Source organism: Tursiops truncatus, chromosome 12 (assembly GCF_011762595.2).
Source record: "Tursiops truncatus isolate mTurTru1 chromosome 12, mTurTru1.mat.Y, whole genome shotgun sequence".
NCBI lineage: Eukaryota > Metazoa > Chordata > Mammalia > Artiodactyla > Delphinidae > Tursiops > Tursiops truncatus.
Genome location: NC_047045.1, coordinates 73,956,164 through 73,973,077, shown reverse-complemented (window position 1 = coordinate 73,973,077; position 16,914 = coordinate 73,956,164). Strand labels below are relative to the sequence as shown.

The window sequence follows — 16,914 nt, the reverse complement described above, 5'->3', positions numbered from 1 at the left end:
TTTGTTTTTTGTGGTACGCGAGCCTCTCACTGCTGTGGCCTCTCCCGTTGCGGAGCACAGGCTCCGGACGTGCAGGCTCAGCAGCCATGGCTCACGGGCCCAGCCGCTCCGTGGCACGTGGGATCTTCCCGGACCGGGTCACGAACCCGTGTCCCCTGCATCGGCAGGCGGACTCTCAACCGCTGCGCCACCAGGGAAGTCCTCCTTTTTTTTTTTTTAAATTAATTAATTAATTAATTTTTGGCTGCACTGGGTCTTTGCTGCTGTGTGCGGGCTTTGTCTAGTTGCGGCGAGCAGGGGCTACTCTTCTTTGTGGTGCACAGGCTTCTCATTGCGGTGGCTTCTCTTGCTGTGGAACACGGGCTTTAGGCATGCAGGCTCAGTAGTTGTGGCACATGGGCTCAGTAGTTGTGGCACACGGGCTTAGTTGCTCCGCAGCATGTGGGATCTTCCCGGACCAGGGCTCTATCCCATGTCCCCTGCATTGGCAGGCGGATTCTTAACCACTGTGCTACCAGGGAAGCCCAAGCCTCAGTCTTCTTATCTGTAAAACAGGATAGTATTACCAGCCTCACAGGAATGTTGAGAGGATTAAATGAAGTAATACATGGAATAGGCTGCGTGCCAGCTGGCACATGGTAGGTCCCCAGAAAACAGCAGCTCTTACTATCATCCTCTGTTGAACTTCCAGCCCATGACAGACCTGCACGGCGCCACCTGACTCCCTTTCCTGTCCCGCCAGCAGTTGTGTCTGTGCCCACGAGCATCTCAGGGCCTTGTTCTCACAGAAGGCTGCTAGCATCCCCCTGGATAGGTGCAGCGGGAGGGGAAGTGTCTGGTCTTGTGGGAAGGAAGGTGATGACAGTATGGATATTCGTGAAAGTCCGTAAGCGCCTGGAGCAGCTGTACCGAGAACTATTCCCAACAGCTGATGAACGGTTGTCTTTAGTGACCAGCGCTGCCAGGCTTGACCTTCAGTTAACAGCAGGACCGACTTCAATTGGACAATTGATTTTTGGTCAATCACCTTCAAAAGGTGGAGGCCTCAGGACAACTGGTTATCCGGTATTTGATTTCCACTTCAAGGAGAAACGGTACCCAGGGGAATGAATCAACATTGTGCAATTTCACCTTTCCCCATCATTAAGAGGTCTCCTGTCTTTCTGGGAGATTTGGAACAAGTCCTTTGTGTATTTTTTTTTAATTGAAGTATAGTTGATTTACAATGTTGTGTTAACTTCTGCTCTGCAGCAAAGTGATGCAGTTATACATATATATATACATTCTTTTTTAATATTCTTTTCCATTATGGTTTATCATAGGATACTGAATATATTCCTCTGTGCTATTAGGAGGACCTTGTTGTTTATCCATTCCATATATAAGAGCTTACATGTGCTAACCCCAATTTCCCACTCCAGTCCTCCCCCTCCCCCTCCCCCTTGGCAACCACCAGTCTGTTCTCTATGTCCCTGAGTCTGTTTCTGTTTCATAGACAGGTTCATTTGTGTCATATTTTAGATTCCACATATAAGTCATATCCTGTGGTATTTGTCTTTCTCTTTGTGACTTACTTCACTACCACTGCACCCCCAGGGAAGCCCCCGCCATAGCTTTTTATTTCTAAATCATTCTAACCCATCTTTCAGCACTACAACCACCAACTAAATGACTGTTTATAGTGAGATACTAAAGTATAACAGCAGTGAATGTTAACAGCACAATGGCCCCCAACAGCACTCTGGCTGGGGTTCCTCAGCACATACCACAGAGCTGTTTGGAATTGGGTATTTTTACTCATCAGCTAAAGGGCACTGCCTGAGGCCACAGCATAAGCTGTTTACAGTTCACTGGGCCCAGTATGAAAGCTGGGTGTCATGGGTTTGTGTCCCCTCCAAGACATTGAAATCCTAACCCCAGTACCTGTGAATATGATCTTATTTGGAAATAGGGTCTTCGCAGATGATCAAGTTAAGATGAAGTCATTAGGACAGACCCTAACCCAGTATAACTGGTGTCCTTACAAGAAGGGGAAAATTGGACATAGGGACAGACACACATAGAAAGAAGACAATGACCATGTAAAGACACAGGGAGAAGCCAGCCTTCTACAAGCCAAGGAACACCTGAGGCTAAGCTACAAGAACCTAGGAAAGGGACATGGAACAGATTCTCCCTGCAGCCCTCAGAAGAAACCAACCCCGCCAACACCTTGATCTTGAAGTTCTGACCTAATGAACAATGAGAGTATAAATTTCTGTTTAAGCCACGCAGTTTGTAGCACTTCGTCTTAGCAGTATATTAGCAAACTAATACACTAAGCTATCCTTGATTATTTTAATTTGGAGGGACTCTCTCCCATAAGGTAATATCTTTTAAATTATTAAATAGCATACTGCTTCCAGTGTGCACAATTAGCAGTGGTAACCTAGGAATCTACGAAATGTTCGAGAAAGAAGAATTTGTAGAACTCTGGCCTTCCTACAAGTGAAGAATGTGGGGCTCAAAGCAAAAGAGTCTAGGATAGATGTGTAAATAATAATGGGAATAATAGCTAATATTTATTGGCTATTTCTATGTGCCAGGCACTGAGTTGAGCCCTTCACATATATTAACTCATTTAACTTGCACAACAAACTTACGTAGTAAATACAATTATCACCCCCATTTTTCAAATGAGGAAGACGGCCAGACAGGTTTAGTTACTTGCCTAAGGTGGTCCAGCTAGTAAATGGGAATGCTGTGATTCGATCCTTGGCAGTCAGGCACCAGAGCACATCTCTTATGGCTAGAAAGACCTGGAAGCCACCAATTTTATAAGATAAAATTAATTCCGTGATCAGCGCCTCTGAGATATTAAGGAAGGCTCACATATATCCCTTCAGCCCATATTCACTGATGGCCTCTCATGACCAGGCGTCATTCTGGGCACTGGGGAAGCAAAGCTGAACTTGACGCAGACCCTGCCTTCAGGGGACACAGCGTCCACGGAACATAGGCCAGTGCATAAATCCTTAATCTCATTTTCATCCCTCTGTGCTAACTCTTATTTCTGCTTACCACAAAATTGAGACTTATACTAGGGGGATTTCTTTGATATAGTTGTGATGGTTAGTTTTATGTGTTAACTTGGTTAGACTGTGGTACCCAGTGATTTCATCAAATAGTCATCTAGGTGTTGCTGAGAAGGTATTTTGTAGATGTGAGTAATTTCTCAAAGCAGTTGAGAGTAAATAAGGAGATTAAGCTCGATAGTGTGGCTGGGCCTCATTCAATCAGTTCAAGACTTTAGGAACAAAAACTGAAGTTTCCCAGAGAAGAGAAATGCTGCCGCAAAACTGAAGCATTAACTCTCATCTGAGCTCTGGCCTGCCAGTCTGCCCAAAAGGCTTTAAACTTGCCAGCTGCTACAATCACATAAAATAATCCTTAAGATAATAATAATATGATAATATTAATAAATAATATTATATTGATAATACATAATTCTGCAATTAAAAAAATAAATTTTATATACACACATATACACATACACGTTTGTATTGATATATGCATATGTGTATATGCATGTGTGTATTCTATTGGTTCTGTTTCTCTGGCAAACGCTGAGGGAACAATAGTTTTGTTTAAAAATCTCAAGATTAAGAGTTGAAGATTTGGGTATGAGTCCCAGATCCATCACATACCAGCTATGGAAACTTCAGAAGTTTCTGGAAGACATAAAAATTACCTTCAGAAATTCTCTTCAAGCTTTCAATTCCTTATTTATAAAGTAACAATAAAATTTTTTTGAATAATAATATTTGCCTCACCTCTTTCATAGAGTTGATGTGATGAGCATCAAATAATACAGATGAAAATACTTTTTAAACAAAATGCCACACCAGTATCAGTTATTAAATTCCAAGGGCATATTTCTTACAGGTGATAGGTGACTATTTCTTTTCCTTTCCAACTTTGCACAACTGGCCTCAAAGCGGGACAATAAAAAGACGGTGCTCGGCGTCAGAGGGAATGAATGAAGACGAGCCAGCTGGAGGTCACGGCGAGTCAGGGCCAGGAGGTGATCAATACATGCCGCGGGGCACCGGGGAGGACAGAGGCAGGCAGGCAGGACCTGTGTGCTCTCTGTTGGCATGGAGACAGAGGAGAGAAGGTATTTTCCATCAACCCTGCAATCTCCTTAGGAGACACGTTATAACAGGGAAGAGCCAATCCTGACTCCATGTTGGACCTGTTTCTTTTACCTTTGCTTCCTATTGCTTTTGTTCACTAAACGGATACTGTCTATACAGAATGGCCTGCCTCGGGGAACCCCGCCCCTCTGCCTGAATGTTAAACCAAAGTGCCTTTGTTCAGGGAAGTATCCTGACCCTGTCCACCTGTGGATGGCCGCAAGAAAGAAGAAATTAACACATCCCCACCCCCTGACTTGCCGTTCCGGGGGATATTTGCAAGACTTGTGGCCTTTTTACTTTACTTCCCCACCTCCTCCCCCTCTCTGTTCTATAAAAGAAACTGGCATCCAAACCCAGATGAGATGATTTTTTGGAGACATCAGTCTGCTGTCTCCTCGGTCCAGCTTTCCGAATAAAGTCATATTCCTTGCCTCCGCACCTCATCTCCCGATTTACTGGCCGGTCATGCGGTGAGCAGAGTGAGCTTGGACACTGTAATAGCGTGACCACGAAAACCAGCAGGCAGAGTGCCTGCTCCGCGCCGGGCAGTGAAACTACTGGCCGAAGCCTTGGGATCTTGGGTCAGGATGTCCCTGAGCTCCAGCTGAGCAGCCCCCTGTGATTTGAGAGGTGGGGAGGGAACCCCTAGACCCACCACTGGGCCAGAAATAGGCCTTCAGAGATGCACAGCCTTTGGCTGGGTTAGGAGCGGTGTCCTGTGGAGGGGTGCCTCCTTGTAGGTTGCACGTGGGAAGGGTGTGCGATGTGGGGCGCAGAGTGCCAGGGAACCCAGTGAGGGTGCCATGTGCAGAAGGATGTGGACAAGTCAGCCACCAAACCACCCAGCAGCACCCCTGTCACTGGGACGCCCTGCAGTTACCTCCCGGTCTACACAGCACGGAGGCCAGGCTGCTGGTTTAGCTGAGTTCCTCCAGGAGCCCCCTAGTGAGTCCGCGTGCTTCCGCCCCTGCATTACAGAGCGCTCAGCAGTCACCATCTCGGGTGTTTGGGGAGCAGCCTCCATCCAAGCCCTTCTCTCTACTCCTCTTTAAGCCAATGGCACCAAAAGCCAACGACACCACACCTGTAGGGCCACAGGGCCACTGAGCATTTCCCTGGTCTTCCAGGTTTTATCCAGGCCAACCAATTAATTCTGAGAACAAAATGCTTTCTTCTCAAATCCAACAGAGTCAACCCAATCCTCTAATATCATAGTTCGAACTTAAAACGTGTCGTGTGACTGGTGTGAGCTTGTTTGAAGCCCTGCAGCCTGTGGTCTGGAATTTCTCCATTTTCTCAAAGCTCCTTACCATACATTTTTCATCACAAATATTGATTTCACACTCAGCCCTCAAGACGGGTCATATTTTTCTTTTGTATTTTCAAGACTGTTCTGTGTTAATGTTATCTTTGTCTTCCAGGATTACCGCCATTCCCCATATGTTTTCTTCCCTAGATAATCATAAAAATTAAAAGCCCTCATTAGTATGCATCATTAAGGATGCCAAGTATTTATGGCTATGCGTCCAGTGAACACTGCCTGGCCCACCCTGTGTCCCCAAGCAGCGTCTGTTCTGGAGCGAGAGGCAGGAAGCATTTCCACACTGTACTGCCTGCTCGGGCCACACACCAGTTTCCAGAAGTGGGATAAGCCTCATTCTGTAAGAATTTTATGGAGAAGAGTGACTCTGGCACTCTGCTCCTCAAAGGTAATTGATAAACATTTGAGTTCAGGACTTCCCTGGTGGCGCAGTGGTGAAGAATCCGCCTGTCAATGCAGGGGACACGAGTTCAAGCCCTGGTCCTGTAAGATCCCACGTGCCGTGGAGCAACTCAGCCTGGGCGCCACAACTACTGACCCTGCACTCTAGAGCCCGCGAGCCACAACTACTGAAGCCCGCGTGCCACAGCTACTGAGCCTGCGCGCCTAGAGCCCGTGCTCCGCAACAAGAGAAGCCACCGTAACGAGAGGCCCGCGCACCACAACGAAGAGTAGCCCCCGCTCGCCACAACTAGAGAAAGTCCGCGCACAGCAACAAAGACCCACTCAGCCAAAAATAAATAAATGAATAAATTTTAAAAAAATCTGAGTTCAAGCAAGAGGTTCCCATAAAAATGATAAAACGTGCAAGCAGCATATTGGATGGAAGGAAAGAAGGGAGGGAGGGAGGGAGTCATGGACTATCAGGGAGAAAGGGGAGGTGACAGATTGTGTGACTCTCCAAAATCATCTCAGGAGCATTTGACAGTATCTAATAGGCTTAGAGACACAGGTAGCCTCATCCCGGTGGTACTCAGAGCAGGACCATGCACTAGCTAGTTGCCCAAATCTGCCAGCGTACTGTGTACAGCCCTCAAATTAAGAATGGTTTTTATATTTTTACAGGATTGTGAAGAAGTTGGGTTGGAGGGTGGGGTGTAGGGAGAGAATTGACAGAGGCTGTTAAAAGCTTTGTGGCCACAAGGCTGAAAATTTTTATGATCTGGCCCTTTACAGGAAAAGTTTGCTCTGGAGTTTCCCAAACTTGCCTGATCATTTTAAGACTCACCTGTGAAGACAGTCACACGCATAGATCCCCTGTAATGACAAGTGCCTCACAGCATTGTTCATAATCACTAAAAGTCGGGACCTAAACATCCATCCAGGAGAGAATGGACACCTCCTGTAGAATAAGTGACGTGGCCAAATTATCATACAGGAAATTCTTACATGTAAAAACCAGGTTACAGACAGATACATGGAATACGATGCTATTTACATGCAGTTGTTTTTTTTTTGTTTTGCTTTGTTTTTTTTGCGATACGCGGGCCTCTCACCGCTGAGGCCTCTCCCGTTGCGGAGCACAGGCTCCAGACGCGCAGGCTCAGCGGCCATGGCTCACGGGCCCAGCCGCTCCGCGGTATGTGGGATCTTCCCGGACCGGGGCACGAACCCGTGTCCCCTGCATCGGCAGGCAGACTCTCAACCAATGCACCACCAGGGAAGCCCTATGTGAAGTTTTTAATGTAGTATTGTTTATGGATCCTACATAAGTAGTGAAAATATGAAGACATGCATGGCAAGGATACACACCAAATTCAGGTTCATATTTACAGCTGCAGAGAGAGAGGGATGGGTCAGCGAGGCATATAAAAAGGACTTCAGTTTTATCTGTTTCCCTTCTTAAGCTTATGACTAGTAGATAAATAGGTGATGAACAGATATTTACATGGATATAGATAGATACAGATATAGATATTTCTTTTTTTTTTTTAATTTATTTATTTGTCTGCTTCAGGTCCTAGTTACAGCACACGGGCTCTTCGCTGCGGCGTGAGGGCTTAGTTGCCCCGAAGCATATGGGATCTTTGTTTCCCAGCCAGGGATTGAACCTGAGTCCCCTGCACTGGAAGGCGGATTGCTAACCACTGGACCACCAGGGGATTCCCCAGATATAGATAGTTTGATATTGTTCCTTGGATTTTTTTGTACACTAGAAATACTTTGTTGTAATAATTTCTTTTTAAAATTACTGCTCAGTAATTTACAGCTCTTAATAGATATTCCAAGAAGCTGAAGTCTTTTAGGGTCAACATGTGGATCACATGAAAGAAAATGCACAGTCTCTGTTCCCTTTTTAGATTAATTTATCAAGTGATGAAGATTTAAAATATCAAGTGACTCTTTCTAATCATTTTAGGGCGTGATGTCAGCTGGGTTGATGCTTGATTAAGGAGGTTCCTCCATTTCTTCCCCTGGAATTCCTTTTACACTTTGGTTTTTCTGGTTGAAGTAGGGAACATACCTTCTGTGAGCTTCTTTCTGAAAGCAGCAAAGAATGCTGGTCAGCATCTTTATTAAATACATGGACAGGTGGAGACTGATTTGGGGAAGCGCCAGGAGTGAAAGTCAGTGGGGTAGGGATAGGCAGGGGGTGGCGGTTTAACAGGCTGTGGTCTCAGCCGGGCTTACAACAAAGACACACTGGGAGAGAAAAAGAATGCAGCCTAAGGCGGCCAGGGAAGAAATCGTACAGATGATGCTTCCAGACAGAATGAAACAGATTGGAGCTGCCAGAGTATGGTGAGAGCTGCAAATAAAACCTCGGGGCTAGGAGAAAGGATTCTGCTAATTGGAGTGTATAATTTAAGAGGTGAACACAGTACAAAGCCCTAGAGGGAATGACTGCAGGTTTAATTAAAGATGATTTTCCATAGCCTTGTCCTTGATTTAAAAAAACATCGGCCCGAGAAATGCTGGAAAAAAACATGTGTGCCTTGTTAGACGAATTTCTCCTTCTTTGAAACTTAGCTATGGACGTCCATTGTCCTACCCATAATTTTCCCCCATGGGGACGGCTACTGGATTTAGGGTACTTACTCAGTGGCCACCTCCACCCCCAGCCAAGTGTGACCCCAAGAGGGAGAAATGATACAAACACATTTCAATACTAAGGAGTAGAAAGTGTCATACACAGACAACAAAGATCAAATCAAAAGTTCTTTCAGGTCCTCCAAGCTTCTAACTATGGAATTGGAGAGCTTGAGAACTGTGGGGTACAGACACTTGTCCCTCACAGGCAGATGCTCCAGTCTTGCTTCTAGAGAGTCTGATGGTGGCCTTGAAGACTTAAGGTGTGCTGTCAACTCCACTGAACTCCCCCTGGTTTCACACCTGTGGTCGAGCAGAATCAGATCAACGATGGGAACAGATCAAGAAGGAAGAGGGAGGAGAAAAAGCAAGGGCCTTAAGGGTAGAGATCATCATTTTTAAAACTGAAAATGAGCAAGAGAAGTATTCTAAGTAACCACACGCAGTATCTCTCTAATTATATAATAGTAGGGTGCTGTATGTTTATATATGCTAACATACATATAAACTCTAATCCTGTTGCTTTCCAACTTTACAGATAAAGAAAGCAAGGGGCAGACACTTAAGGCAGCACCTGAAATCACATAGATAGTAAGCAGCAGAGCTGGGGCTGATTCCAAGCCCAATGCTGCTGATTGATTGATTGATTGGCACCATGTCTTTGCAGTTACTCAAGCTTCCGATCTGATGAATACACTTACCGTACTCACTTGCTTCTGGTCGATGGTCTGGTTTTTTTTGGCCGCGCCTCACGGCTTGCAGGATCTTAGTTCTCTGACCAGGGATCGAACGTGGGCCCTTAGCAGGGAGAGTGCGGAGCCCTAACCACCGGACCACCAGGGAATTCCCCTGCTTCTGGTCGATGTTTATGCTGTGCCCGACCTTTTACATTTATTGTTCATTTGCACCTTTCTCCTCCACAAGATAGTTAAGGCAAATATTCTTAATTTTAAGAGGAGGAAACAGAAGCCCAGACAGAATCAGTTGCCCGAAGACCCCAGGCTGTGTGACAGATCCAAGTGCTTTTTTCACTCTGCCAACCCCCTAGAGCCCACTGGAGGCCCACTGTGGACCTTATCATAGTGAAGGCCACGCCTGCCCCACACAAAAAAACAAAACAAAAAAAACAAAACAAAAAAAAACAAATGAAAGGGGGAGACCAGAGGCGGCAGCAACATTATTATTTTTTTTTTTGCGGTACGCAGGCCTCTCATTGTTGTGGCCTCTCCTGTTGCAAAGCACAGGCTCCAGACGTACAGGCTCAGCAGCCATGGCTCACGGGCCCAGCCGCTCCGCAGCATGTGGGATCTTCGCGGACCGGGGCACGAATCCGCGTCCACTGCCTCGGCAGGCGGACTCTCAACCACTGCGCCACCAGGGAAGCCCGACAGCACCGTTATTTTAAAAACCTGAAATGCACAGCGTGGGGGGCAAGCTCCATCCACTTTCCTGAGGAGACAATCCCACCTGACAACTACAGGTAATTGAAAAGCTCTCGCGTCATGAGAACCTACTATATAGCACAGGGAACTCTACGCAGTGCTCTGTGGTGACCTAAATGGGAAGGAAGTCCAAAAAACAGGGGATATATGTATACATATAACTGATTCACTTTGCTGTATAGTATAAAATGACACAGCAGTGTAAAGCAGCTATACTCCAATAAAACAAAAACAGAAACAAAAAATAAAAAAATAAATAAAAGCTTTGGGTGGAAAACCAATGTGATTTCCAGACTCAACCAATCCCATATAAAGATCTGAAGAGTTAGTCATAAAACATCCATGGCAGACATCAACATTTACTTTCCCAATTACTCATAAATAACCCCCAAGGACTTTTCACTGAAACTCTGACAACAGAAAAATAATGACCCCCTTAGTAATGAAGTTAGTATTTGAGGGAGTTGACTGGATTAATGATTGGTTATCAGTTTCAAACCTCTTCATTTCTGCTCGTTTTTCCCCAGACGATCATCACTGAACTAACATTCAGTTTGATATCTGTTGTTGGCAATAAAATGGGAGTTTCAACTCTTAAAGGGTTTCTGCCTTCAGGGTCTGCAGCTCATTAGAAATATTGCTTTGTCTGGTTCATCCTATACATGGATGAGTCATTCTTGATATCAGGGAGGTGGAAGGGTGGGAGACTGCTTAAGCAAGGGCAATTTCTGTTCCGAACATTAAATGTGCGGCCTGCTTGTAGAGTGGCTTTATGAAGTATCTTCCGTGTTTCCTCCACATAAAGATCATAAATTACGAAGCAGCACCTTGGATTAAATGAGTTTCATGATAAAACACGAGCAAAAAGAGCAATTAAGAGCTTCCCTCTCCTGGGCTTCCCTGGTGGCGCAGTGGTTGAGAATCCGCCTGCTAATGCAAAGGACACGGGTTCGAGCCCTGGTCTGGGAAGATCCCACATGCCGCGGAGCAACTAGGCCCGTGAGCCACAACTACTGAGCCTGCGCGTCTGGAGCCTGTGGTCTGCAACAAGAGAGGCCACGACAGTAAGAGGCCTGCGCATGGCGATGAAGAATGGCCCCTGGCTCTCCGCAACTGGAGAAAGCCCTCACACAGAAACGAAGACCCAACACAGCCAAAAATAAATAAATAAATAAATTTATTTAAAAGCTCAGGAAAAAAAAAAGAGCTTCCTCCTAGAAGTTATAAAATATTTTATGGAATTTAAATTCCCGGCCCAAATATAACACAATAACTTTTTTTCTTTGCACACCTAGGAAACAACAGAAGAATGTACAGAAAAGTGGTTTGTTGAGGTCCAGGGCATCATTCTTATCCTTTCTTCCCTCGGTTTTTTTCCCAGGGACAGGATGATAAAGTGTGGACTTTTCTTCCACTCCTTGCTCTGCATTGCACACCAGTGTTCACATGCTTGTCTTTCACGTGTTTGCTTGTTTGATGACCTAAACAAGATGCTAGAAGGAATGGGAGAGGAAGGAGGAGGAAAGGTACTTCTCCAGGTGTTCTGTCAGCCCCGGGTGTGCACAGATTAGCCAAAGGGCTTTGGCCGTTGAAGCAGACCTGTGAAGCTGAGCCTGTTGAAGCTAAGTCTACACCAAAGGCTTGTGATCCTCAGAACCTATGGGCGGAACTCACCACACAAAGCAGAAGAGGACGGGGACGTGGAACCCACCTCCCGAACGAGCCTGTGTGTGAGTGAGACGGGACCAGCCCCACTGGCTTCCCTTAGTTCCCCGACCAGGGATCGAACCCATGCGCCCTGCATTGGAAGCATGGAGTCTCAGCCACTGGACCACCAAGGAAGTCCCCGGAACCTGCATCTTTTATAATGGGCAGTAAGCTCACGTGCTTTTTGCTTTAGAGGGAGAAACAATCTCTATCCTCCAAGGCTGTTTGCTGCACATACAAACATATTGAAAACATTTGTCCATAACTAAGGCAATGTCTGCCCACAAACATGCAGAAACATGAGAGACCTGTGTAGAACTGTCTCCTTACAAGGATAACACTGAATTTATATATGTGTGTGTGTGTGTGTGTGTGTGTGTGTGTGTGTGTGTGTGTATAAATGTGAGCAAGTCAACAGCACTAACATTAAAAGTGCCCTTTTTTAAATCCCCATGTTTGATAGGACTTCCTACCTCTAGAATCCACCAAAACAAGGTGAACCCCAACCAGCAAGGTCATTTAATACACCCTACTTGAAGAGCCTAACGCCAAAGGTAATATGTAGCAGAGATAAATCTGGCCTTATTTATTCAATGGAGCCAATAAAAGCACCAGAAAAACAGATTTCCAGGACCTAACTTGCAGTCGTTCTCGTATCAGTACTCTACTAAGTTGCCCGCCTGGTGTGCTGTTGTGGGAACATCTACACAGCCGAGAGGTGAACAGTCCAGTCTTACACAAACAATTCATTCCCAGGCAAGGAACACCACAGTGGCATCAGAACCCTTAAGAAGTGAAGCATTTCCAGCCCTTGTGTCTGAGTCGGGGGGGAAGGGAACTCCATGAAGTCTGGACTGTTCTTTCTTACTCACAGAAGACCGTGAGAAGCCACCTGATTTTCACAGGCAAGTTACAAACACATAGCTAGTTCCGTCCCGAATCCCAAAGGGAATGGCACTAGCTCCCAGTAGTAACTCTCCAGGATCCTTTGGGTTGAAATAAATGCAAGGAAGAAGAAAAGAGCAATGTGGAAAATCACCGGTCCCCCCTGTCTGTGTCCAGTTTGAAACTGGCTTTCCCAAAGTTCCAATTACCAAATACACTGAGTTCTTCTGTGTTTTCGGACAGACCACAGACAAGGGGTCCTCCCCACCCACAGTACTTCCCTGCCAAGCCACCTTAAGCCATTTGGGCCATCAAAGGGTCCTGAGGCTAGTGCCCAAAGCAGGGGTGAAAGGAGGGGGATGACAGGGGTGGGAGGAAGCTCCCGCAAAGTGCCTACACTCAGGGAAGGTCCCCGAGAAGCAGAGGGAAACCCCAGCACCTTTGACTCAGAAGAAAAAATGAGGTGGGAGCAGGGGAGTGTCGATCAGCAGTCACACGAACAGTGGCTCTGGGCCTGGGCGTCTCAACGAGCAACACCCGAGGGGCAGCGAAAAGAACGACAAGCTCAGTCCCAGTGGGCTGGGAGTGGAGCAATGCCCAGAGCAGCACTAAGCCACAGGGCAAACACCTGGCTCCCACTCTGACCGTGGAAAGGGACAAGCTCATCTCCCAGATGCTCCCCAACCTGCCTCTCCAGGTGTGGGCCTCGTGCTTGGCTGGCTGTCTCCTGGCTGTGGCCCCTTCTCTGTACCCCTCCATGAAATGGTAGTCATGACTCAAACAGGGCTCATGTTCCCAACCATTTAGTCTTCTTGGAAAGAGCCAGATACAACCACATACTCCCCTACTGTCGATAAACTGATTCTGCGCAGCACACAGTCCTTCGTGGGGACTCCAGGTTGTAAATGAAAATCAAATATGTGTGTTGCAAGAATTGGAAAGCACATTACCCTGGGCTTCTCTTTTACCTAATTTTGTTCTCTCAGGAAACTGATGAAAGGGCGCTCCATGCCAAGCGGCTAAGGCCAAGCCCAGGAGCTTTTTGTTAGGGGAGAAGGCATGAGAGCCCGGAAACAGAGGGGCCACGGTACAGAGCCTGGCTGCCCTACAGCTCGGGAGCCCTTCATTCTCAGGACTGAGAGAGAACCGTCAGGTGGACGAGGACCCCTCCGACTGCAGAGCCTCCCCACGCACCCCCGCCAGCTCAGGGGCCCGGCTCACTGTAGATGGAGTTCCCAGCTTTCACTCCTGTGCATGGCACTGAGAGTAACCCCTGTAAGAGGCAGATAAGCCTAATGGTCAAAGGGTTTGAATCTCAGCTCTGTAACTGTGTGACCTCAGGTAAGCTGCTTAACCTTTCTGAGTTGATTTTCTAATCTGTAAAGTGAGGATAATGCAACGCACCTCATGAGATTAATGTCGAGATTTAATGAGATAAGGCAGGTAAGCACTTAGCACAATGATCAAGAAATGGGAACTATTATTATGATTGTTGTAAATGGACGCCCCTCCGTAAAGTTTAAACTTAGATTCACCAGTGTTCGAGCGATCACTGGGCCAGAAGTTGGATACTTTGGAGTCATTTTCCTAGTCCTGTGCTTTAATTCCCCTCCAGTAGAAAACACAAGGAGAAATAGATAATGTGCTCACATCACAGCTGCCACCTGCCGTGACAGCACAAGCAGGATGCCATGTGATCAGATGTGTGCATCAGACTACACAAGAATGACCCAGTGGCCCAGGGCCGCTCAACCTGGGGACCTTAAAAAATGCCTGAGCTCTGCTCCTACAAATTCTCATTAAGTTGGTTAGGACTGGGGTCTAGGCATCAGCTGTTTTTAAAGCTTCCCAGGTGATTCAAATGTACACTCAGGTCTAAGAATCACTCTCCTAGCTGGGAAGGAAACAGTTGAGTTTTCTTGAAGAATCTTTTATCATATTTATTCAATTGGCAAACACCAGGGGCTTAATTTATAAGACCCAGTTCTAACCTCAAGGATCCTAGAGTCGAACAGAAGAGATAACAGGTGAATAGCCAGTAGTGATACCGTGGAGACATGCCACGAAGCCCTGCACACACTTAGGAGGGGTCCAGTCCAGCTCTCCAGAGAGAGCCTGTTGGTGGAGAGTGTGTTCCAGACCCAGGCAATAGTTTTAGCAAAGCTTTGGAGGAAAAAAATACAGAGAACCTTCCAGACACCCCAAGCTTGTGGCTTGAGCGCTCAGGGGAGTCAGGGGATGCCAGTCCCTGAGCAAGGGCAGGGAGGAAAGGCAGGCAATGCGTGATGTGGTAGGACCAGAGGCCTCTGCAGGACAAGTTCATTCTTATTTCCTCTGAAGACCGTAACTTGGGCTGGTCAAGCCTAACAGAAGTCCTGCGAATTCTGATTTTTCTGTACTCACAGGGTGAACGGGTTTCTAACAATAATTGGAATATCTGAGTAATCTGAAATCTTGAGGATTTACACCAGATGGGCAAAAGGGAGTTTTAGTGAAATGCAAGGGGCATGGCCTGAGACAGGGTTGGACTAGAAGGCAGGCAGGGCCAAGGGCACAGAGTCACCTTCTGTTTCCTTCTCAAGCCGGGGATGTGTCCCGGCCCCTTTGCTTTCACTGCCTGATCTGGAGACACCTCAGGTGAGGTCTAGGATCAAATGACAAAAGACCTGAAAATGAAAAGCTGATATAAATGCTTGGTACCCTTGTCTGCAGAGCATCTGACGAAGTGAAATCATCACGTCAGTGTTTTTTTCCCAAGGCAAACACGTAAGCAGAATTGTAAGCAGCTTCATTTATTTGCGTAAATAGCTTGTAAATAAATCATTGGTAAACATTACAAAATTAAATACATTTTCAAAAGCTTGCCAGTGTACATAAAATTCACAAACATAGTTCTTTTAAAAAATAAAATATGTTCAGAGCACCCTTGATATAAAATGCCTGACCCCTGTCCTCTGACAGGGCCACCCAGAGACACCTTACAGTATGGGGTGTTTCTGTGGGGAGGCAGTGGGGACCTCCTGGAGGAAAGCAAGAGTTTCTCCTCTGACCTTTGACCCCGCCCACAGCCATCTGCATTTTGATCCTTCTCCAGGGATCTGGTATAGAACTGAGAGGGGCAGGGTAGGCATCCCAGGCTCCGCTCCAAGCAAAGGGATCAGGGTGCACAACTAGGGCCAGAGTCCTCACCACACGCCACTGAGAGAAGCCAGAAATGAAATCTCCACCATGCTTCCAAACCAGCAAATGCTCCTGTATCCACCTTCTTGAGAGGAGGTGAGGCTTTCTCTCTTTTACACCTGCTCATCACTCAGCTCACCCCACCCTGGTCTGATGCTGCCCGGGCACCGAAGTGACCAGAACTACTTCTAAGGAGGAAGAAACTTAATCTGCTCACTTCCTTACGACCTGCTTTCATGGAGAGAGAATAATACATAGTATTTGGTTGAAAGCAGAGGATGAATTGCTACACGGCGCTTCCTCGTTCCACTGCAAAACACCACTCAGGTAGCGTGGGCATTTCTCTAGAAATCTGAATAAACATTCAAAGAAAGGGTTCAGAAAACTCGAATAATACCACAAATGAGGCAATAAGTACATAACCTGGCAAAGCATCCGATTAACAAAATGATACAAAGTCCATAAATTAAGCCCTTGACCAACTCCACATTGTTGTAGTGTAGCTCATTAAAATAACGGATACACTGAATTCTTCCACTTTGGTGCATAAAGTGAATGTTGTAGGTCTCCAGCACTCACGCCAAGAATACCTAGTGGCCGCGTGAAAACATACGTGCCGTGACCTCCAATGAAAGGACGACCACAAGTGTATTCCATCAATGTGAAATACATCAACGTGTTAACTTAGTTGCCTGAAGATATATACAAGCACGAGAAATTCAACTTCTGAGTCAAATGTACAACTTCAGAAAAAAGTCTAAGAAAACCATCATCCCTGTATAGTTAGGTCCTAAACATCTGGTTTCTCCAAGAAGATGCCTGGCCCAGCCCAGCCCTGCGTGTCTGCCTGGTTTGTCAATCCCTGGTTGGGCTGAAACCAGAGTGGTGATGTCTTTGCTATTAAAATATTACACCATCAAAACCTTTAAAAACAACAACAAAAAAGTAACATTCCTGAATAAATGTCGAATAGATACCACCCCTCCCTACCCCCAAAAAAGTTGCTCATAAGGACAACTATTCTTTAATAAAAGTCTTCGTGAAGTCGAAATCCCTTCTTGGGTCTCCAGGAGAGCTCCACCTCGTCCGGAATTATACAGTCTTCTTCTGTGGGGGGCTCAGTTTCCTCATGCCTCTTATCCGGGAGAGCAGCTCCTTGATAAATTCCTAA

At 46.3% G+C, this 16,914-nt stretch overlaps 1 protein-coding gene across 3 annotated transcripts in view; it reads right to left on the bottom strand.

Moving 5' to 3' along the window:
• Positions 1-15,339: 15,339 nt before the first annotated feature.
• The window catches only part of PPP1R14C (protein phosphatase 1 regulatory inhibitor subunit 14C), an 86,613-nt gene continuing 85,038 nt past the window's right edge, over positions 15,340-16,914 (bottom strand). For all 3 annotated transcript variants that reach the window (XM_019951776.3, XM_019951780.3, XM_019951779.3), the window contains one exon: positions 15,340-16,910. Coding sequence is in view for 2 of the 3 variants with exons in the window: in XM_019951779.3 (XP_019807338.1) it covers positions 16,836-16,910 (75 nt within the window). In the remaining variant the exon portion in view is untranslated. The remainder of the gene's footprint in view (positions 16,911-16,914) is intronic.